General features: G+C 44.4%; 1 protein-coding gene across 2 annotated transcripts in view; it reads left to right on the forward strand.

Moving 5' to 3' along the window:
* The window catches only part of ctnna2 (catenin alpha 2), a 1,182,272-nt gene that overhangs the window by 978,370 nt on the left and 178,873 nt on the right, over window positions 1-25,029 (forward strand). For both annotated transcript variants that reach the window (XM_033035440.1, XM_033035446.1), the window contains exon 11: window positions 12,274-12,430. In XM_033035440.1, the coding sequence (XP_032891331.1) occupies window positions 12,274-12,430 (157 nt within the window). The remainder of the gene's footprint in view (window positions 1-12,273; window positions 12,431-25,029) is intronic.

The following is a 25,029-nucleotide window of genomic DNA, read 5'->3' on the forward strand; positions in this document are numbered from 1 at the left end:
TTATATGGTTATATCTATCTCTTCCTCCTAACCCCATTTTCCTGCCTTCTTCCCATAACCTCTTACACCCATACTAATGTAGAATCTATCTCTGCCTTAAAAATTTCCACCATAATATCCCTCTAAACCGATCCGATCCATGTACCTGTCTAAATATTTCTTAGACGTTACAATAGTGCCTGCTTCAGCTACATCCTCATGGCAATGTTCCATACATCCATCACCCTGTGTGGAAAAAAGTTATTCCTCAGGTTCCTATTAAATCTTTTGCCCCTGACCATAAACCGATGTCCTCTTGATTCACTTATTTTGGGCTAAAGACTGTGCATCTACCCGATCTAATCCGCTCTCCCCGCCTTCCCTCTTCCCTATATCAGTCTGAAGATGGGTTTTGGCCCGAAACGTTGCCTATTTCCTTCGCTCCATAGATGCTGCTGCACCCGCTGAGTTTCTCAGATTTTTGTCTTTTGTCTACCTTCTATTTTCCAGCTTCTGCAGTTCCTTCTTAAAAACAGTAGGAAACTCAAAATGGAAGTTAGAAAACAAATAGAAATATTTGGTAATTTATCTGTGCCTTTTCACACTTTTGTGTTTCTGTGCAATTCATCCACTTAAATCTGACTATGTTGTAGTTTATGATATTATTTTAACTGCTCAAATCCATTAAGTACTAACTATATGGCCATATATCACACAACCATCGATAGTGACCAAACAATTATAATAAAATGTGTAATTACATTAAAGAAATCGCTTTCAGTTTAAAATTTCCGTGTCAATAAAGATGGGATTTTTTCATTCCAGTCACATTTGGTTCAGTTTGAATTCAAAATATTTTCTCTGATGCTCCATCATTAAAGAAAATTGGGTTCCACTTATGTAACAAATATATCACCTCACAACGATGTTCCCCTCCATGGCAATGCAAAAATTCAATTGAGTTGCTATTCACACAAGTCATCACAAACTGAATGGGCAGATGGAAATCTGATTCTGTAATTTACAAACTACACCTATTTCTGGACTTCGGCCCAGCTTAGTGAACCAACTTTGTTTATACTCCATTCCATCCTCCACGTAGACCCAATATCAATTTAAAATGTATTTGAGACTTATCTCGCATGTGTATATATAATAGTGAAAGGTATGGATATAGTGGATGTGGAGAGGATGTCGGCACTGGGCCTGTACTCACTGGAGTTTAGAAGAATGAAGGGGGACCTCAATGAAATGTACAGAATAGTGAAAAGCTTGGATAGAGTGGATGTGGAGACAATGGTTCCTCTAGTGGGAGAGTCTAGGACAAGAAGACATAGCCTCAGAATTAAAGGATGTTCCTTTAGGAAGGAGATGAGGAAAAATTTCTTTAGTCAGAGGGTGGTGAATCTGTGGAATTCATTGCCACAGAAGGCTGTGGAGGCCAAGTCAACTGATATTTTTACGGCAGAGATGGTTAGATTCTTGATTAGTACGGGTGTCTGGGGTTATGGAGAGAAGGCAAGAGAATTAGGTTAAGAGGGAACGATAGATCAGCCATGATTGAATGGTCGGGTAGACTTGATGGGCTGAATGGCCTAATTCTGCTCCTATCACTTATGAACTTATGGAAAATATTCTAGCTACACATGTGATAGTGGGCAACATATTGATCCATGATGGAGCAGCCAGGCACCAGGTCCCATTTTCAGCAATGAGACAAGGGTTGATGGCTATTTGTTTGAGAAAGAACAGCAGATGCTGGTAACATCGAAAGTAGTCACAAAATGCTGGAGTAACTCAGTGGGCCAGGCAGCATCTATGGAGAGAAGGAATTGGCGATGTTTCGGGTCAAGACCCTTCTTCTGACTGATGTCTGGGGAGGGACATTGATAGAATGTAGGCGGAGAGAGTAAGATAGTTAGACTGGTGGGAGAACTGGGAAGGGGGAGAGGATGGAGAGAGAAAGCATGGGCTATCTGAAGTTAGAGAAGTCAATGTTCATACTGCTGGGGTGTAAACTACCCAAGAGAAATGTTGTGGACAAGTAGCCACCTCTCCTCACTCCTTGCCGGCACCCGTCACAGTCGCAGCAGGTTGCCGAAAATTTTCAACATGTTGAAAATCTAGCAGATATGACTCTTTGGGCGACTACTCACAACCATACAGGCGTCACCCCGTGACATGTCACCCAAAGAGTCGTATATTTTTCTAGTCGCTGCTGGATTTTCAACATGTTGAACATTTTCAGCAACCTACTGCGACTATGACGGGTGCCGGCGAGTCACTGAAAATTTTTTTTCTTGGTCTGAAGTAAGGCCATCAACTTAAAATGTTAACATTGTTAAAAAAGACACAAAGTACTGGAGTAATTCAGCTGGTCAGTCAGCATATGGAGAACATAGATAGGTGACGTTTTGACCTGGGATCAGGCAGCATCCCAGGAGAACATGGATAGGTGACATTTTGTGTCAGAATCTGAAGAAGGGTGCTAACCCAAAACGTCACCTATCGATGTTCCCCAGGGATGCTGCCTGAACAGCTGAGTTACTTCAGCATTTTGTGTCTTTCCCACAGCTATCAGGCTATTAAACTTGGCTCGGACAAAACTCTAAACGTTAATAGCCCATTATTTGTTGTTAGCACTTTATCGTGCTAACACCTCTGCGCTGCTGAAAAAGGTCCAGCAGAGACTGCACTTCCTGAGGGTGCTCAGGAAGAACAACATCACTCAGAGACTGCTGCTGTCCTTTTATCAGTGCTCCATAGAGAGCATCCTAACATACTGTGTATGCGTGTGGTACACTAGCTGCACAGCGGCTAAGAGGAAAGCGCTCCAGAGGGCTATTGACAACGCCCAGAAGATTGTCGGCTGCCCTCTCCTCACCTTGGAGGACCTACACAGTTCCCACTGTCTCAAGAAATCCCAGAACATTATAAAGGACATTTCCCACCCCGGACACTCCCTGTTTGAACTGTTGCCGTCAGGCAGACGGTACAGATCAATGAGGACAAGGACAAACAGACTCAAAAACAGTTTATATCCCACAGCAATAACTACACTTAATATAGCCACCAAATGAGTGCAGGTGCGCTACATACCAAAGGGATTGTGCAATCGACAGAAGAATGTATGGCTGTGTGTTTATGCTTGTTTTTTTCATGTTATTTATTTTAGTTGTTTATTTCAGATATTCTCTTTTACGTATCGTTAGCTTTTAGATAATGTGTGAATGGTGCACTGACTGGTTGGCATTTCTAATTTCGTTGTACATGTTTACATGTTATAATGACAATAAAGAACCTATCCTATCAATTTATTTATTCATGTGTGTATATATTTATATAATGGTATATGGACACACTAATCTGTTTTGTAGTCAATGCCTACTGTGTTCTGTTGTGCTGAAGCAAAGCAAGAATGTCATTGTCCTATAAGGGACACATGACAATAAACTAATTTGAACTTGAACTTGAACTTTTATTTGGAAAACAACATCGGCAGTTCCTTGTTTCGACACGTTCCTTAGTTCACAGTTACTTCCTGCCCTGTTGAATTTTTCAGCATTTTATGTTTTTATTCTTGAAGTGTTGTGTGACTGGAGGAAGTTTACACATAGAGTATTCATATTTTTTTTGTTGCAAACCCTTCATTCATAATATGGAATATTATGGTGGCATATGCTTCTATACCAACCAGGACTGGTGCAGCGGCATCACGGTACTGTCAAATTTCTGCTCTCCCAACCTAGAATCCCTCTTTATAAACTGCAAACCCTTCTACTCTCCGAGGGAATTTAACTCCTTTATTCTCGCTGGAGTTTACATTACCCCCCAAACCTGTGTACGTGAGGCACAAATGCAACTCGCTGACCGGGTAATGAGGGTAGAGAGTGACTTCCCCGACTCCATGGTCATTGTTTTGGGGGACTTTATCAAAGCAAACTCAGCCGTGATCTTCCAAATATAGACTTCATGTTACCTGCCCCACCAGAGGGGAGAGAACACTCGATCACTGTTATACGGCAATCAAGAACGCATATCGCTCTATTCCCCGGGCGGGTCTGGGTCTCTCTGATCATTGTCTAGTTCACCTTATTCCGACCTACAGGCAGAAACTAAAAGCTGCTAAGCCTGTGGTCAGAACAACGAAAAGGTGGACAAGCGAGGGCATTGAGAACCTAGAATCCTGCTTTGACTGCACGGATTGGAATGTGTTCAGGGAAGCAACTACAAGCCTCGATGAGTATACGGACACTGGATCATCATATGTCAGCTTTTTCAAGGACAGTTGCATTCCAACTAAGACCCGGACATGGTTCAACAACAACAAGCCCTGGTTCACTGCAGAACTCAGTCAGCTCCGACGGTCTAAAGAGGAGGCCTACAGGAGCGGGTTTGCAGACCTCTACAGGCAGGCCAAGTACAAGCTGAGAAGAGGAATCAGAGCTGCCAAGGAAAGGTACTCTGAGAAGTTGAGGAGCAAGTTCTCAGCTAGTGACACTTCTTCAGTTTGGAAGCGCTTGCAAGAAATTACCAGCTACAAGAGGAAAGCCCCCCGCTCTTTGGACAATCGTCAGCTGACTAACGACCTGAATGAGTTTTACTGCAGGTTTGAAAATCGGAAACGTAACCCTGGTACCCCCTCCCCCCCTCCCCAACCAACACAGCCAGACCCCAGTCTACAACGAATGGACCCTGCACCCTCTCCTTCCCATTCACCACTTCACACCTACTTAAGGCAAGACTCTAGTATGAAGAGACTGGACCATTTCCGACCCCAACCAACACTTCACACCCACTCACAGCCTGACCTCAGTCTGCAAAGACTGTGACTTTCTGCACCCACCCCCCTCCAATCACCACTTCACACGCAATCACCCACACCCTCTGTGCTGCACAACATAACTTATCCAATATCAACAATAAAAATAGAGGAGTGGCGAGGCTTTTCAGAGGACAAAAGAGCCGTAAATCTCCAGGACCTGACAATGTTTCCTCTACTCTTAAGATCTGTGCCAAACAGCTGGCCGACCGGTCTATTGAGACATTTTTAACCAGTCCCTGCAAACATGTACTGTCCCTGCCTGCTTCAAAGTCTCCACTATTGTCCCTGTACCCAAAAGGCAAGGATTACTTGTCTTAATGACTCCAGGCCTGTCGCACTGTAGTCATGAAGACACTCGAAAGGCTTGTGCTGGCAAGCTGAAAAATATCACAAACTCCCTGCTGGACCCTCTGCAGTTTGCATATCAGGCCAATAGATCTGTGGATGATGCAGTCAACCTGGGCCTGCACTTCATCCCACAGCACCTAGATCGCCAGGGGACCTATGCGAGGATCCTGTTTATTGATTTTAGCTCAGCATTCAACACCATTCTGCCAGAGCTACTACACTCCAAACTTTCTGAGTTGACTGTGCCTGAACCCCTTTGTCAGTGGATCACCAACTTCCTGACAGACAGGAAGCAGCATGTGAGGCAGGGAAAGCACATCTCGGACCCGCAAACACTCAGCATAGGAGCACCGCAAGGCTGCGTACTCTCTCCTCTCCTCTACTCTCTCTACACCAATGACTGCACCTCCACAGACACCTCTGTAAAACTTCTCAAGTTTGCCGGCGGCACAACCCTGATTGGACTGATCCAGGATGGGGAGGAATCTGCCTACAGACAGGAAGTGTCACAGCTGGCGTCCTGGTGCCGTAGCAACAACCCAGAGCTCAATGCTCTTAAGACAGTAGAATTGATTGTAGAATTTAGGAGAGCTCCCCCTCCCCTCACCCCCCTCACCATCAACAACACCACAGTCACATCTGTGGAGTCTTTTAAGTTCCTGGGAACCATCATCTCCAAGGACCTTAAGTGGGGGGCTACCATTGACTCCACAGTCAAAAAGGCACAACAGAGGATGTACTTCCTGCAGCAGCTGAGGAAACACAATCTGCCACAGGCAATGATGGTCCAATTCTACACGGCCATCGTAGAGTCTGTTCTCACCTTCTCCATCATGGTCTGGTTTGGCTCAGCCACCAAGCACGACACCTGGAGGCTGCAGTGAATTGTCCAATCAGCAGAGAAGATTATTGGCTGCAACCTTCCCTCCATTGATGAACTGTACCCTGCAAGGGCCAGGAACGAGCGGGCAAGATCATCTCTGACTCTTCTCACCCTGGCCACAAACTCTTTAAATCACTTCTCTCTGGAAGGCAACTCCGGACTGTCAAAGCTGTCACAGCCAGACATAAAAACAGTTTGTATCCACGCGTAGTTGCTCTACACAACAGCCAAAAATCTGTAGCCTCTCTTTGATCTGGTATTTTGTTGGTTCACATGCTTGATCAATGGTGTTTTATCATTAATGTTTTATTATTATTATTAATGTTTAGTGTTTTCTGAGTCATTCGTAACTGTCACTGTATGTCATGTTGTTACTTGTGGGCGGAGCACCAAGGCAAATTCCTTGTATGTGAATACTTGGCCAATAAACTTACTTACTTACTTACTTCATTTGTTCTATATCTCTCTCGATCACCATCTATATCTCTCGATTCCCTCTCCCCTGACTCCCCAGAAGGGGCTCGACCTGAAACGTCACCTATCATTTTTCTCCAGAGATGCTGTCTGACCCGCTGAATTACTCGAATTGCTGTGCCTATCTTTTGTATTCACTGTCCCTATTATATAAACTCAGAGAGTGATTGAACTTGCGAGATTTATCACAGTCCTGATATTAAAGACTTGACAAATCTTTTCTGTTTGGTTTTGGACAATAAAACAGGTCACTTACTATATATCAAAGCAACATCAGAAACTTTTAAATTAAGGGGAAATTGTTTTGCTACATTTAGTGTTTTGTATTAATGAGCCTTCAAAATGGAACTTTGAAGATTGCAATTACAGTACGTGGCAGTAAATATTTTTTTTTTCTCTGAAGCTGAAGAAAGCTGTTTGCCATTCTTTGATTTGCTATTACAGATATATTTACATTTCCTGGGGCACTTTTCACTCAGCAGCGATCACAACATCAAAATGGTTCAAAAATTATAAATTATCTGAGATGCAATTTGTATGTGTGAGACTCCTTGATGGTTTCTCATTTCTGGTCATCAGTAAAGATACTGTGGCTTTCTGTGTCTCCCAGCCAATTATATTCCCGAAGGGCATGTTGCCAGCTCAGCGCTATTAAATGCTGCTGAGGCCTCACGATGTTTGTCCTGCTAGCTTGGCGTGTTCCTTAATCTCCCCAGAGCTCAAAGCTGCAGGTTTCCTTGTTTGCTGGTCTTTCTTTCCCCTGAAAGTACTTGGGATGGCATTTGGGAATGCAGCCCTCTGCTTTTGAGATTCATTAAACTTTTATTCTGGTGACACAGTCCTGGGATTCAGAGATTCATTCGATCGTGCACCTTTGGAAAAAAATCCAAGGTGCACGACACATCCATACTGACCAAGATGTTGACCAAAGCTAGTCCCATTTGCCTGCATTTTAGAGTCATAGAGTGATATAATGTGGAAACGGGCCATTCGGCCCAACTTGCCCATACCGGCCAACATGTCTCAGCCAACATGTCTCAGTCCCAACTGCTCAGGTTTGGTCCATATCCCTCCAAATCTGTCCTATCCATGTACCTGTCTAACTGTTTCTTAAATATTGGAATAGTCCCTAGCTCAACTACCTCCTCTGGCAGCTTATTCCATACACCCAGCACCCTTTGTGTGAAAAAGTTACCTCTCAGATTCCTATTAGACCTTTACCCCTTCACTTTAAACCTATGTCCTCTGGTCCTCGATTCACCTACTCTGGGCAAGAGATTCTATGCATCATTGGATTGACAATTCTTTAGATCACTTCTAACCCTAGCTTTCCCTATTCCTATCTCATCCCTTTCTTATATAGTAATAGTCACAGGGAAATACAGCATGCAAACATGCCCTTCAGCCCACTGAGTCAATGTTGATTATCAACCACCCATTTAGAATAATCTCACACTAATCTAATCCAATTGTATTCACTCCATGTAGAACATAGAACAGTACAGCATAGATACAGGCCCTTCAGCCCACAGTGTCTGTGCCAAACATGATTCCGAGACCAACTCCACTCTGCCTGCACTTTATTCATACTTGTCCACAGGTACAGCAGGCAGTGAGGAAAGTGAATGGCATGTTGGCCTTTAAGAGGAATCGAATATAGGAGCAAAGAGGTCCTTCTGCAGTTGTACAGAGCCCTAGTGAGACCACACCTAGAGTATTGTGTGCAGTTTTGGTCCCCTAATTTGAGGAAGGACATTCTTGCTATTGAGGGAGTGCAGCGTAGCTTTACAAGGTTAATTCCCCGGATGGCGGGACTGTCATATGCTGAGAGAATGGAGCAGCTGGGCTTGTACACTCTGGAATTTAGAAGGATGAGAGGGCATCTCATTGAATCATAAGATTGTTAAGGGCTTGAACACGCTAGAGGCAGGAAACATGTTCCTGATGTTGGGGGAGTCCAGAACTAGGGGCCACAGTTTAAGAATAATGAGTAAGCCATTTAGAACGGAGATGAGGAAACGCTTTTTCTCACAGAGAGTGGTGAGTCTGTGGAATTCTCTGCCTCAGAGGGCGGTAGAGGCAGGTTCTCTGGATGCTTTCAAGAGAGAGCTAGATAGGGCTCTTAAAGATAGCGGAGTCAGGGGATAACGGGAGAAGGCAGGAACGGGGTACTGATTGAGGATGATCAGCCATGATCACATTGAATGACAGTGCCGGCTCGAAGGGCCGAATGGCCTACTCCTGCACCTATTGTCTATTGTCCATTACCTACATATCGTCATCAACACCCCCCAGATTCCGCCACTTTCTACACACTCGGGGAAATTTCTCAGTGACCAATTAACCTATCAACCTGCACGTCTTTCGGACGTGGGAGGAAACCAGAGCACTCGGAAGAAAACCACGTGGTGCAAACTCTACACAGACAGTACCCGAGATAAGCATTGAACCCAGGTCTGTGCCACTATGAGGCAGTGGCTTTACCCGCTACGCTACCACCTTATCTGTGCTTCCTTCAGAATAATTTTTGTCAGCTTCATCTTGATCAGTTTATAGGGAGCCTCCTACATCTTTTCCTATAAACTCTGACTAATACCAGCACACCCTGTACATAACCTCCTTATTCCTCATTCTGCTTCAAACTCATTTTTCCTTTGTCCGTCCATGAAAATTTATAATGCTCCTTCTCACACAATTAATTGAATTATTTACACTTTTACAATTTACACTAATACCAAGTATATAAACCCAAGCCAATTAACCTACAAGCCTGCACGTCTTTGGAGTGTGGGAGGAAACCGAAGATCTCGGCGAAAACCCACGAGGCCATGGGTAGAACATACAAACTCTGTACAGACAGCACCCATAGTCCGGATCGAACCTGGGTCTCTGTCACTGCAAGCGCCGTAAGGCAGCAACTCTACCGCTGCGCCACCCCGTGGCGCCCATTATGATGGCGGCACTGCAGCTACTGCCACTGCCTCAGCGCTCCAGTGACTAGAGTTGAAATCTGACAAATTGCACTGTCTTTTTGGAGTTTGCTATTCCCACTGTCACCATGGCTTTACCCTAGGAGCAGGCAGATGTACAGGCAGATGAGATCAGTTTAACTTGGCATCATGCCGGCACACACATTGTGGGACGAACGGCTCGTTCTTGAGCTGTTCTAGTCAGATAATGAAAGTTACCTCTCAGATTCCTATTAGATCTTTTCCCCTTCACTTTAAACCTATGTCCTCTGATCCTCTGATCCGCGATTCACCTACTCAGGGCAAGAGATTCTACGCATCATTGGATTGACAAAGAATTGCAGATGTTAGTCTACAAAGAAAGACACAAGGTGCTGGAGTAATTTAGCGGGCAACACAAGTAGATAAATTGGTAAAGAAGACATAAGGAATGTTTGCTTTTATAGCTCAGTGTATTTAGTATAAGAGTCAGGAAATCATGATGCAGTTTTATAGGACTTTTGTAGACTTAATTTGGAATATTAAGTCTGATTGCCCCACTACAGGAAGAATACAAAGGCAATGGAAAGGGTACAGAGGAGGATTACCAGAATAATGCCTGGATTAGGGTGTATTGGCTACAGGGAGAGAGGTTGGACTGACTTGGACTGTATTCCCTGAAACACTGGAGGTTGCAGGAAGACTCGATAGAAGTATCTAAAATTATGAGAGATATTGATAGGGTAGACAGTCAGAACCTTTTCCCATGTACTAGAGGGCATAACTTGCAGGTGAGAGGGGCTAAGTTTAAAGGAGATGTGCAGAGCAAGTTTTCTATGCAGCGAATGATGCGTGTGTGGAACTCGCTGCCGGGGGTGGTGTTTGAGGCGGATATGATAGTGGCATCTAAGAGATATTTGGATAGGCATAGTGATACGCAGAGAATGGAGGGATATGGATTATGTGCAGGTGGATAAGTGATGATCTTGGGATTATGTTTGCCGCAGACACTATGGGCCGAAGGGCCTATTCTCATGCTATACTGTTCTATGTTCTATTCCATTGCCTTAAGAGACATATGTGGACATTATTGTCAAGCCAAAATATATTCTCGCAAAAAAAGGAGTGTTCATTGATTACCACAGTGATAACTGCTGTTATCAGGCAACTGAATGATCCTACCACAACGAGAGAGTAGTCCTGAACTACTATCTTCCACATTGGTGACCCTCAGACTATCTGAAGAAGGGTCTTATAACCATATAACCATATAACAATTACAGCACGGAAACAGGCCATCTCGGCCCTACAAGTCCGTGCCGAACAACTTTTTTCCCTTAGTCCCTTAGTCTTGACCTGAAACGTTGCCTATTCCTTTGCTCCATTGATGCTGCCTCACCTGCTGAGTTTCTCGAGCATTTTTGTCTACCTTCGATTTTTCCAGCATCTGCAGTTCTTTCTTAAACACTCATTCTTTGATCGATCTTTACTGGCTTTACCTTGCAATAAACATTATTCCCTTATCATGTATCTATACACTGTAATGGCTCGATTGCAATTATATAATGTGTTTACGATGACTGGTTAGCACATAGAAACATAGAAACATAGAAAATAGGTGCAAGAGTAGGCCATTCGGCCCTTCGAGCCTGCACTGCCATTCAATATGATCATGGCTGATCATCCAACTCAGTATCCTAAACGCAACAAAAGCTTTTCAGTATACCTCGGTACATGTGACACTAAACTAAATAAATTAAATTGAACTATTCAGTTGAAAATCATCACATTTTGGTCCATGTCCACAATGCTGAGACAGTTCTATGAGCAGTTTTAACGTGTATTTTCACTGCTCACTGAACGGTGCTACATTATATTTGTTCTGGGGAGGTTTGTAGCAGTGCTAAACCTGCATTACAGCACCACAGAGCTGAAGCCTGGACCATCATTCATTCCATGTAATGGCTGTCAAACCCAGCTAATCCAAGTCTATTGATCACTTGAGATCAGCTGAAATGTCCAAAATGTTCTCCTCCTTTTAGAAGAACCAACATGTGCAGCTGAAGTTATGTGCTTGGACTCGTTGGGATGTTAGTTAATATACAGATGCTGAATAATAAATACAACAGGAAATGAAACAGAACACAATTAAAGATAAACCAGTCCACAAGAGGATAAAATAACCTGGAATAATTTTGAGTGTTCTGCATAATGATCAGAATTGTTTCATTAATAGGCAATGCGAGGTTTTGTATTATACATGGGCGTTGCATTTCCTGTTCAGTCACGGTGTGTTTGTCTATAATTAAAGACAACGGGAATATTCCCTTGGTCCCTGAGTCCTGCAGTTAGGAGCCTTAAGAAAGACCTACAAATAAAAAGTTTAGTTTAGTTGAGAGATACAGCGCGAAAACAGGCCCTTCAGCCCACCGAGTCCATGCCAAACAGCGATCACTGCACACTAACACAATCCCACACACACTAGGGACAATTTACAATGATACCAAGCCAATTAACCTGCAAAACTGTATGTCTTTGGAGTGTGGGAAGAAACCGAAGATCCCAGAGAAAACCCACGCAGGTCACGGGGAGAACGCACAAACTCCACACAGACAGCATCCGCAGTCAGGCTGGAACCCGGGTCTCTGGTGCTGTAAGGTAGCAACTCTACCGCTGCAGCACCGTGCCGCCAGAAAAGATGGAACTTTTCCGGCTAACTATGTTATCGGGACACAGTGAGTCGTACGGTTTTGTGGATTTGTACGGTTCTATGATTTATCCTGCCGAATGACTGAATGTATTTTGTTTCCTTTAAGGTAATTAATGCAGTGCTCACCTTGGCTGCCAGGCCTCAGAGTAAAGTTGCCCAGGACAACATGGATGTCTTCAAAGACCAATGGGAGAAGCAAGTACGAGTTCTGACTGAGGCTGTTGATGACATCACTTCTGTTGATGACTTCCTGGCTGTCTCAGGTACAGTAAAAGGCAAATGAGCCATGAGAACATAATCTATACCTAAGATCATTAAGATATCGAGTTTTTGTCATACATTGTACAACTAGCCTACTGCCATCAAATTGGCATTCAACTTGCATTAAAAAAAGTACTTTCCACTTAATTAAACATCCCATGGCAACTGAACCATCCTACCACAACTCGAGAGCAGTCTTGAACCACTGTCCACCACATTAGAGACCCTCGGACTATCTTTGGATGGACTTTACTGGCTTTATCTCGCCCTAAACATTATTCATGTTATTCCCTTTATAATGTATCTGTACAAAGTGGCCGGCTCGATTGTAATCATATATTGTCTCTCCACTGACTGAATAGCAAGCAACAAAATCTTTCCACTGTACCTCGGTACACGTGAAAATAAACTAATCTATATTACTAAAACTCTGATCTTGACCGCTTTTGGCCCACTGTGCTCCGATTTCCGAGAGAACGCCGCCACCTACGGCCAGCATTTTTGGCCACCTCGCTCAGAGCCCGGCTCTGCCTTACGGGTGTGGAGGATTTTTCCCATCGATGACAAATCAGAGAGATATTAATGTTTTTTTTTAAATCACCATTCTCTCTGCTGCCCCTGCTGGAGAGAGGGGGAGGGACTATAAAACCAGGAAGTGGTGTGCCTCACTCAGTCTCTGCAAGATGGATGAAGCCAAGGGCAATGTCTCTCTGAGCTCTGAATAACACTGAACAAATGTCTACACAACTGTGAGTCCCCTTAATGTGGTTTGAAAATGAAAATATGGTTTGTTTGAAGTAAAAAGGCACTGCCTGCAAATGGTTGTTTCGGTGCTTTGGCTTGAAGTTGAAAGGCACTACTTACTGCAAATGGTGGCTTGGGTGCTTTGGCTTGAAGTTGAAAGGCACTACTTACTGCAAATGGTGGCTTGGGTGCTTTGGCTTGAAGTTGAAAGGCACTACTTACTGCAAATGGTGGCTTGAGTGCTTTGGCTTGAAGTTGAAAGGCACTACTTACTGCAAATGGTGGCTTGGGTGCTTTGGCTTGAAGTTGAAAGGCACTACTTACTGCAAATCGTGGCTTGGGTGCTTTGGCTTGAAGTTGAAAGGCACTACTTACTGCAAATGGTGGCTTGGGTGCTTTGGCTTGAAGTTGAAAGGTACTACTTACTGCAAATGTTGGCTTGGGTGCTTTTGCTTGAAGTTGAAAGGCACTACTTACTGCAAATGGCGGGTTGGGTGCTATGGCTTGAAGTTAAAAGGCACTACTGCAAATGCACTTACTTCCTGTTTGCACTGTATATTGATTTTAGATAAAATGCTACCACTTATGGCTGTGATTTTTGGCCATCTTACTCAGTCCCCCCTCCGCTGAGCAGGTGCAGAGAATTATTCCCATCAATCAAAAATAAAAGTGTTATTAGTGTTTAAAAAATGTTGAGAATCTCTCTCCTGTCAATCATGCCATGAAAGCCACACCTTTGCCGGTGGGAGGGGGAGGGGTTATAAAACCCGGAAGTGTGGGTGTGGCTCAGTCTCTGCATGATGGGGGAGGGAGAGGTCACGACTCCATCTGAGCTGTGATTCAACTGAACACACTAAATGTCTACTGAACTGTGAGTTTGGTGTTTTGTGTGGTTTAATGGTGGTTTCACCCTGCATGAAATGGTATGAAGCTGCATTTGAATTTGGTTGCCTTGCACACTGCTTGAAGTGGAATGAAACTGCACTTGAATTTGGCGGCCTTGCATCCTGCTTGAAGTGGTATGAAACTGCACTGAATTCGGTGGCCTTGCACCCTGCTGAAAGTGGTTGGAAACTACACTTGAATTCGGTGGCCTTGCACCCTGCTTGAAGTGGTAGGAAACTGCACTTGAATTCGGTGGACTTGCACCCTGCTCATAGTGGTAAGACACTGCACATGGATTTGAATTTGGTGGCCTTGCACCCTGCTTGAAATGGAATTTCAAGGAATAGTCATGAATCAACTGCCGTGAGTGAGCTGCCAGCAGATCAGGCTTGAGGGACTGAGCTGCCACCCCAAGAACCCATACCAGCACTCCAGAAAGCCCCCCCACTGGCCACCAATATTGGAATTTGTTGAGAGGTGGAATATTGCGTTAGGGGACCAGCCCTCCCGTGTGAACATGGGACCTAACGGGTCCCACTTAGTCTAGTCTAAACTTAACTAAACAAAAGCGAAACAAACTCTAAACGATTATCCAAGAAAATTTGACATGAAGTTACTTCAAGGAAGTATTAAAGGTAGACAAAAAAGCTGGAGAAACTCAGCGAGTGAGGCAGCACCTATGGAGCGAAAGAATAGGCGACATTTCAGGTCAAGACCCTTCTTCAGACTTAGATCATGTACCAAACACTCATTGTGCGGTCTGTTACTAAAGTTGACATGACCTACTTTATCCCAAAATCATTCTTATAGAATCTGAAGTCTTCGTTTTGCTTTTTTAATTAGGTTTAAGTTTATTATTGTCACGTGTAGCGAGGTACAGTGGAAAGCTTTGTTTGGCATGGTATTCAATCAAATCAGATAATACTATATATATAACTACAATCAATCCAGTACAATAGGTCGAGCAAACAGGAAGATACAGAGTATGGCTCTCAGCAATTAAGTGCATCGGTTTCATTGACAAAGTCCAATGTCCCCAATGGGGTAAATGTGATTTGGACAGCTTATGGAAGGAATCGACCAGAAGCCTGATTACAGAGAAGAAGAAGCTGTTCCTGAGTCTGGTGCTTTCAGGCTTCTGTATCTTCTGCCCGATGAGAGCTGGGAGAAGATGGAATGACTGGGGTTGGACAAATATTTGAAAATGTTGGCTGTTTTTCTGAGGCAGCGTGAAGTGTAGTTGGAATCAGTGCTGGGAGTCTGGTTTGTGCAATGGACTGGGTTACATCCACAAACCTTTGCAATCTCTTGTAGTCTTGGGCAGAACTGTTCCCATCAGGCCTGGATAGAAACATAGAAACATAGAAAATAGGTGCAGGAGTAGGCCATTCGGCCCTTCGAGCCTGCACCGCCATTCGATATGATCATGGCTGATCATCCAACTCAGTATCCCATCCCTGCCTTCTCTCCATACCCCCTGATTCATTTAGCCACAAGGACCACATCAAACTGCCTCTTAAATATAGCCAATGAACTGGCCTCAACTACCTTCTGTGGCAGAGAATTCCACAGATTCACCACTCCCTGTGTAAAAAATGATTTTCTCTTCTTGGTCCTAAAAGACTTCCCTCTTATCCTTGAACTGTGACCCCTAGTTCTGGACTTCCCCAACATCGGGAATAATCTTCCTGCATCTAGCCTGTCCAACCCCTTAAGAATTTTGTAAGTTTCTATAAGATCCCCCCTCAATCTTCTGGATAGAGTGAATATGGAGAGGATGTTTCCACTAGTGGGATAGTCTAGGACCAGAGGCCATTACCTCAAAATAAAAGGACGTAACTACAGAAACGAGATGAGGTGGAATCTCTTTAGTCAGAAGGTGGCGAACCTGTGGAATTCATTGCCACAGAAGGAAGCCGTCAATTGATATTTTTAATGCGGATTGATAGATTTTTGATTAGTACAGGTGTCAGGGGTTATGGGGAGAAGGCAGGAGAATGGGGTTAGGAGGGAAAGATACCCATGATTGAATGGCGGAGTAGACTTGATGGGCAGAATGGCCTAATTCTGCTCCTATCACATAACTTTATGACCTCTACTGGAGAGAGAATAGCTGAAAGAGTTGAGAACATGGATATAAGTAAAGCATTTTGAGTCATGCGCCACCACTAAATGCTCCATGCAGTGTTTAAGATCTTGCTTTTGAAGAACTCGCCCGGCCGCTCCGCTCGCAAGAAAAAAACCAAGCTGCCGGGAGCAAGTGATTATTGTGTTCGAGAACCAGCCCTCATCTCTGACGATGCGCTCAACCCCCCAAACTCTCCTTGATGTGCCACATGACCTAATCCTGCTCCTATAACTTATGAACTTGTGATTTTTGTAGTGCATCTGCAGAAACATGTTGGAGTTGTTGAAGACATGCTGTTTTCTCAGATTCCTGTGAAAGTAGAGACTTTGATTTGTCACTGCAATGTTTACCTCATTATGCCCTGAAAGCACATTCCCACTTGCAGTTGCTTCTATGGACTGCCCAGTCATAGGGTCGGAGTAACAACCTAAATGGCCCCACCTCCAGATCAATTTGAATCTTATGTACCTCATCTTCTTCAGATTTGAAACTTGAAAAATCCTGCATACTCATTGCATTTTGGCACTTGTTGCCCCCTACTGAGGTTTAATTGCAACAGTGGGAAACAGCATTTAGAAATGAATATTCCGAAAGCCAGTTTCTCCCTACATTCCAAAAATGTGTGGGTTTGTCGATTAGGTTGCCTCTGTAAATTGCTCCATGTGTGTAGGAAGTGGATGAGAAAGTGGCAATACATAGGAGTGGTGTGAACGGGTGATCGATGGTCGGTGGGCCGAAGGGCCTGTTTCCATCTTTAAACTAAACTAAACATTTAAGGAAAATAATTGAATTTATCCAAAGAATGTGGGTGAGGTACTAAATTAATACTTTACATCAGTATTCTCAAAGGAGAATGTCATGGAGGACATTGTGATTAGTGTGATGTCTATTCAAGATGGCGGATGTGCGGGAGTGGGCGCCGTCTGTGTATGGCAGCCTGCCCGCAGTCCGTCTCTTCACCTTTTTTTTATTTTAAGTCCTGTCCAAAATGTTAGTGGAGGTCTTTTATGTGGTGGGTGGGGGGGGGGGGAAGGGGGAAACTTTAATTCTTAGTCCCCTACCTGGTCGGAGAGGCAGCATCCCTCTAAGCTGCTTCTTCGCCCCGTCCTCGCGGCCTACCATCGAGAATGGAGCAGCGTTTCCTGTCGGGACCGGCCGGGACTACAGCTTCGGCGGCGGCGCAGCGCAAGGACACCATCACGGAGCGGAGCCACAGAGCGGGCGATGCCTTGCCGGGTCGCCGTGCGGTAAGCTCCGAACACTGTGGCCGTCGACCCAAACATCGCGGAGCTGGGGCTGCGGGCGTCCGGCCGCGGGCGGCGCTGGATTTGGAACGCCGCGGAGCCAGGGATCGAGTTCGCCGGGGTCGGAGCTCCAACCGGCGCGGCCTGAAGTCTACGAGTGCCCCGGTCTCCGGTCTCCGGGGAGGAGGCAGCTGCTCCAGACTTTCCAAGCCGCTGAGGAATTGTTTCACCCGACGCCAGTGTTCCATCTTCACGGCAAGAGGGCCCAGAAAATCATCGGACTGGCTGCAAGGCCACAAATGGGCCCCGACCTCGGGTGTTTCAGAGGAAGAGGACTTAACTTTCTGCTGCCTTTCCCCACAGTGGACATTTTTGATTCTGTTGTGGGGGATGTTTGTGTTGAACTCGATAATGTGTTGTGTCCATTTTCTTTCTTTCTTTATTTTTAACCTTTTTCTATGGTTTATATGTAAATTTATTATTTAATTTATGTAAAGCACTTTGGTGTCAATGCAAGTTGACTTAAAATGTGCTATATAAATAAAGCAATAATAATAATAATAATAATAATATTACTATGCTGGCTGGTTTGAGATCAAGAATTAGGTGGTGTTGAGTCTCGAAAAACATTCAGATGGATAAGTCTCCAGTGCTTGATGGACTCGGCTTGTACTTGCTAGAATTTAGAAGATTGAGGGGGGATCTTATAGAAACTTACAAAATTCTTAAGGGGTTGGACAGGCTAGATGCAGGAAGATTGTTCCCGATGTTGGGGAAGTCCAGAACAAGGGGTCACAGTTTAAGGATAAGGGGGAAGTCTTTTAGGACCGAGATGAGAAAAACATTTTTCACACAGAGAGTGGTGAATCTCTGGAATTCTCTGCCACAGAAGGTAGTTGAGGCCAGTTCATTGGCTATATTTAAGAGGGAGTTAGATGTGGCCCTTGTGGCTAAAGGTATCAGGGGGTATGGAGAGAAGGCAGGTACGGGATACTGAGTTGGATGATCAGCCATGATCCTATTGAATGGCGGTGCAGGCTCGAAGGGCCGAATGGCCTACTCCTGCACCTATTTTCGATGTTACTTTGTTTCTATGATCTATCCCAGATTATTGAGAGAGGTGAGACAGGAGATTACTGGAACCTTGACGAAGATCTTTGTATCCTCTCCAGCCACTGGCGAGGTCACTGTGACCAGTCACAAAAATGGGTGCAGACAATACTCTGGGGAATTTAACCTCTTTCCATTTCTGGAGATTTTTGGGCCCTCTCTCACTCAATTAGCAGTTTCCAAGTCATCCTAAAATATGATCACCTTTCTTTTATGCTTACAGCTTCAGTGAGCTATCGACAATGTACCCAGTTTGGCTGTGCTATTGTCTGGAGCATGTTTTTATGTTTCTCTATCTGTGTTTTTTTTATTGGCCACTTACTTGCCATTTACCTGCCCAACTTGTCAACTTCATGCACTGCAGTCAGTTTGTCTTTTCTGGATTATCTAACACCCTGATTACTGACAACATTTGTATCTGGCTCTGAATCGGCTGTAAATGTCACTAACCACTCTATTGATCCTGTAACGCTCCACCAGGGACCCCTTATGAATTTTTATTTAGTGTAGTTTAGAGATACAGTCGCGGAAACAGGCCCTTTGGCCCACTGAGTCCGCACCGCCCAGCGATTCTCGTACACTAACACTATCCTACACACACACGGGACAATTTTACATTTATACTGAGCCAATTAACCTACAAACCTGTACGTCTTTGGAGTGTAGGAGGAATCTGAAAATCTCTGAGAAAACCCACGGAGGTTACAGGGAGAACGTACAAACTCTGTACGGAAAGCGTCCGTAGTCAGGATCAAACCCGGGTCTCTGGCGCCCTGAGGTAGCAACTCTGCCGCTGCACCACCGTGTCACTCTTTGATAAATCAGCATGGTTCCTATTTATAAACCAATCCTTTTTGCTTTCTCTGAATTAAGTACTTTCCAGTCAATTCCAGAAAAATGCCTCCCATTTGATGTTTTTCAGACAAAGCATTGTACAGTGCAATATCAAAAGTTGTTTTGAAATTTAAACATATTTCACAACTTGAGAATTTGTGTTGACAACAAAGGCTGTTTGACAATACTGGTAAATCTGTTGACAAAAAAATTCCCTCTCAAGCTGACTCTCTCTAATCCGACTGAAACTCAGTGCTCAGTGCTCATATCTTGCAAGATGCCAGAACAACCAATGTTAGACTAACTGATCTGTTTTTTCCTCTGCATCATCTCTATGCCCCTTTGTGAAGAGTGCTGTTATATGGTAAAACCTTATTTTTTCTCCCGAAGATTATGTTACAAAAATGGCCGTGTATTTAGAGCACCACAAATACCAGTTTTCCAAAAGTGTGAACGTCAAAAAAGATGAGCACTATATCTATGACAAGTGGGATGAGTAATGGTATATTACTGTTAATGGACTTGCCTTAATATATGAAACTTATTGGCAATGTGGGAGGAAACTGGAGCACCCGGAGAAAACCACAATGGTCGCAGGGAGAACATACAAACTCCGTACAAACAGCACCGGTAGTCGGGTTTGAACCCAGGTCTCTGGCACCGTAAGGCAGCAACACTACCACTGCGCCGCCGTGCCGCCCCAAAGATGATGCTGGAGATGACACTCGAGAAGATGGTGAGATGGGTGGAGAGAAGAGGCTTTGTTGAAGAACATGCTAACAGACAGATGGACAGACATAGACTCTGGAAAAGGGTTCTGACCCGAAGCATCACCTATTCTTTTTCTCCAGAGATGCTGCCTGACCTGCAGAGTTATTCCAGCACTTTGTGTCCATCTATGGTGACAGACTGTGGTATTCACTTTCTCTGATGATGATTAAATATCTCTTGGGTTGGGGACATTGTTTGATCTATAGTGCTGAGGCTATGCAGGTGTCTCCCCTGGAAGACTGCACATGTAGGCATCAACCATCACAATATTTCAGAAGTTTATGACACTGAGATTAAGAGCTTACTCTACTGACTTAATTATCATCCACCTTATTCTACTTCATTGCGGACATTGGTCTCTAGAACTGTTATGCCACGGTGCTGTGAATTATATTCTGCACGCTACAGCTTTCCCATCGATCTTCCGATTGTACTTGAGTTTGATGTATTGTATTTATTATAGTATTATCTGATTTGATTGGATAGCAATCGCAGTGTGGCACGGTGGCGCAGTGGTAAAATAGCCGTCTTACAGCGCCGGAGACCTACGGGTGCTGTCTGTGCAGCGTTTGTACATTCTCCCTATGACTGCGTGGGTTTTCTCCGAGATCTTCGGCTTCCTCCCACACTCCAAAGACGTACAGGTCTACATCCAAAGATGAAGGTTAATTTGTTTGCAATAAAATGTAAAATGAAAATTGTCCACTGTGTGTGTAGGATAGTGTTAATGTGTGGGAATCACTGGTCAGTGCAGATTCGGTGGGCCAAAGGGCCTTTTTCCGCGCTGTATCTCTAAACTAAACTAAAAGCATGCAAAACTATTCTTTTGAGGTAACCCAGTTAATGTGGAAATAATAATAATCCTAAAGCTAAACTTGCTTGGCACAATGTTATATTATGTTCCAATATGTGAACTTTAGGGTGATCCCAATCACGACCCCAGTAGTAGCAAAAGATAGACACAAAGTGTTGGAGTAACTCAGCGGGTCAGGCAGTATCTCTGGAGAACATGGAAGAAAGGACCCGACCCAAAATGTCACCTGTCCATGTTCTCCAGACTTGCTGCCCGACCTGCTGAGTTACTCCAGCGCTTGGTGTTGAAACAAGGAACTACAGATGCTGGGTTACAAAAAAAAAGACACAAATGCTGGAGTAACTCAGCAGTATAATTGTGATTGGCAACTCTGGGCGTGTATATCCACATATCTGGAGATCTGACCTAAGCCTTCCTATAAGACATGCAATGAACAAGTCTGAATTAGAGATGGAGTTCTTGCTGTGTTGTTAGTCCACTTTTAACTATTGTCAGGATCTCATCAGTTGATCCCATCTGCCCCCACAGCTCTAGACTGTGTTTGTGGCTCCCCACCCTTAGCCGCTTGCATAGGTCTGAAGAACCATCGACGGCTTTCGAGCAAAATTTCCCTTGAGCTGTCTCCCATTCGTTATCCACCATAGTTATTCAACAATGGCCTCTGCTGGCAATCCATAGTTTGCCAATTTTGCCTGCATGTAATCTGAGTGTTCGTTCCTTTGCTTGCTGTAAATTCTGGTAATGCAAAGGCCCGTGACGTACTGCTGGGAATGCAGCTACTATTTGCCAAATACACTCGCTGTTTGCCTGATAGATGGCTAGTATTTGACTATCAGGTCATAGCAGGCTTGATTAATATTGTCGTTTGCCCCTAGGCAAAGTCACCAACATATTAACTGTTTTTGATAGTAAATTCTAGGTAATCAATTACCCTTGTAGGTGTCAATTTTGATTTAACTGGATGGATGAGGTAACCAATTCTTTCAAACAGGGTTTTGGTTTGCTTTGACTGATGCTTCTGCCAATTTTTGGTGACTCCAAAAATAAAAATGTCCTCCAAATAGGCCATTACTATGTGGTTTTGAGACCTTTGTAGTCCCAGAATTGGTTTGCGTAGTTTAGTCAATAGTCTAGGAGCTGATGTCAACCCATTTGGCAGAGCCATGCCATCCAGTTAAACTTCAACTATCTCCTGTTCTTAGTGAATAGACACCGAATAGTATGCATCTTTAAGGTCGATGCATGCCATGTGACCATTTTATAGGAAGCTCCTATAAAACAGTAGTAAGACCGTAACAAAAAATTGCTGTTTCTGAAAGTCGGTACTGCACAAATGAGTTAAACCTGGATGAAGTGACATCCTCCATCTGTCACCTGTCCTGGAAGGCAATCCTGCCCAAAATACTGGGCCTGCCTTGAAGACAATTCCGGTCCGAGTTCCAAGTCTGCTTGGAACCTATGTATGTTGTGCAGTAAAAAATAATCAAATGTTGTTATCTGTTTTTTAAAACCAGATCTGAAATTCATGTTATTGTCATTTTGAACAAAAACACAAGAGTAAAATTACCAACATGTAACTGGTCCACAATCCCTTGTTTCAGTAAACCCAGACCCACCTACCTCCATGGCTACCGGTGGTCTTGTGGTAAGCCCAAAGGCCCCTGATGCGGGTTCCTTTTCTCTCCTTGATTGGGAATTGGACTGGTAGGAAGTGTGGATTCCATGTTTCTCCTGACCTCTGCTTGGGTCTTGGTCTGAAAACCTCATCATACTGAGCCTGCCTTGTAGGACAATTCGGGCCATAATTCTGAGTCTGCCTTGAAAGACGACTCTGATCATATTTCTGTGCCCAGCTTTCAAGCTACCACCGGCTTCAGTGAACTGCTTACCCCCTATGGAGGTGTGGGGTGTGTTGTTGCCTACTGATGAAGTTTGCTTGTCGTTGGTACCTTGATTGGTCCGACAGCTTTTGCTTCCTTCTTCTGGTCTTACCTGAAGAGAGGATTCGGCAGCTGGTTTCTCCAAAGTCACCCATGATAGCGCTGTTCCCTTGCTGGCATTTGTGCGGGTGTTCTGCCAACTGCAGTCTCTTGAGGCCATATGCATGTACTTCAGTATGTTCATACTTTAATTCGAGATCAGTTACCTACTGATCTCGAAACCAAATTTCGTTGGAACGTCATGTGAGGTTCAAATGACAAATAAATGATATTGTATTGTATTGTAATTCGAGATCAGTTACCTACTGATCACTCACACTCCCCTCCACTGAGAGTGGGATTGTAGGCAGCCCTGAAAACAGGTGCTGCCGCAGGCCCCTGAGGATACCCGCGCTGACATGGACCCTCCAGCGGGCCTAAATGAGATTCTTGCTTTGGGTCAGACTGAAACTGACCGTGAATGCTCCTCTCCTCAGAGCAGGAGACATTTGCTAGATCTCTATCCAGGGAAGCTCCCAGTGGAACCTGGATGATCGCAGAAGTATTTCTTTTATTTTGTGCTTATTATTTATTTTATGTAAAGCACTTTGGTGTCAATGCAAGTTAACTTAAACAGTGCTATATAAGTAAAAGTTACTTACTTCCTTCCTTTCTTCTGCTTCTCCCTGGGAAGGTCTCCCCCCCCCCCCCCCCTGCTTTTGTACTCTGATCCAGAGTGGTTTCTTCCATATGTACTTCCCCCTCCAATGGGGAAGACATTGGGCTGCCCCATGTGCGAGGCTCCCGGTACTGCCTGCTGCTGTAGGCCCGGGCTGACACAGCTCTCTCCTTAGAACAGGTCATTGTTGGAGCAACTTCTCCAAAAAGTTGCTCCTATGTGGGAGAGTCGTCCTCAGACGCTCTCCGTTGAGGGAGGGTATCCCTTTTCCCCCCCGGACTCATCTGAGTCAACGGGTTGTTTGACTTGCGGGTGGATTTTCCCGTACTGCAGGACCACCAACGGAGCTCTCCTCCTGCAACAAGTGTCCTGCCGGATCTGCTGCCGGCGCTAAATGTCGGGAAACACCGTCGCCCGCTACTGGGAAATGCTGCGGTCTTCGGCAGCCGACTTCCCCGCGGACCGTCTCCTCCACATCTGGGCCCTGAAACTACAAAAAGTTTCAAGCCCGAAAAAACGCAGGTAAGTGATTCAACTTTCCTTACCTGCCCATCCCGACGGGCTGGGAGGACGCAGTGCCTCTGCCAGTCCGTCGCGCGTTGCGTGTAGACGTAATGATGCGCATGCAGACGGATGGCCCTTCTTCACGTAGTCACTCACGTGACTCCAAAGTAAAATCCCAGAGCCTTGCTGCTATACTTCCAAACAGCATCTTGTTCGTGCAGGGAATGAGAAAGTGTTTCTAGCCCAAGGCCTGCACCTGTATAATTTTCATCCTGGAGTAGCCTCTAACTCTCACCATTTAAGCAATCTGATAAATGTTTCAAAATATCAATCGAACTTCTCCACAAGCTTATGGGTTTTATAACCAGTGGTTCAAATAACAATCAAATATTTTGTCAGGGTCAGATTTCTAATGGTATCGATTCTTTAACAGGTTCTCCAGTTTATTCTTGATAGATTAGCATGAACTCTAACAACTGCATCTGTTTTATTGATTACAATGCTAATGCGCATTCTTAACCTAATAATTATGGGAGCCCTTTATAGAGCATTAGGCCAGGAGGGTGGAGAAATGTTTTTCATCTCTTTCCATTAATGTTTGTCTTCATGTGCAACCAGGCACAGTGCCATTATTTGACAAGAAGATTTCATTCCTATTCATCCTTGAGATGCTGGAATCAATGGGAAGGCTTGTTGGCCAAATCCTTTTTCTTGGTTACTAAAATGGTTTGCTGGTAATGGTTCACTAATCAAAGTGCCAGAGTAACTCACCAGGTCATGCGGTATCTCTGGAAATTTGGATAGGTGACATTTTAGATCGGGAGCCTTCCTTATGTTCTCCAGGGATGCTGCCTGATGTGCAGTTCCACCAACATCTGTGTGTCGGGGGTTATGGGGAGAAGGCAGGAGGTATTTGCAGATGACACAAAGCTGGGTGGCAGTGTGAACTGTGAGGAGGATGCTATGAGA

The sequence above is a fragment of the Amblyraja radiata genome, chromosome 1 (assembly GCF_010909765.2).
Source record: "Amblyraja radiata isolate CabotCenter1 chromosome 1, sAmbRad1.1.pri, whole genome shotgun sequence".
NCBI lineage: Eukaryota > Metazoa > Chordata > Chondrichthyes > Rajiformes > Rajidae > Amblyraja > Amblyraja radiata.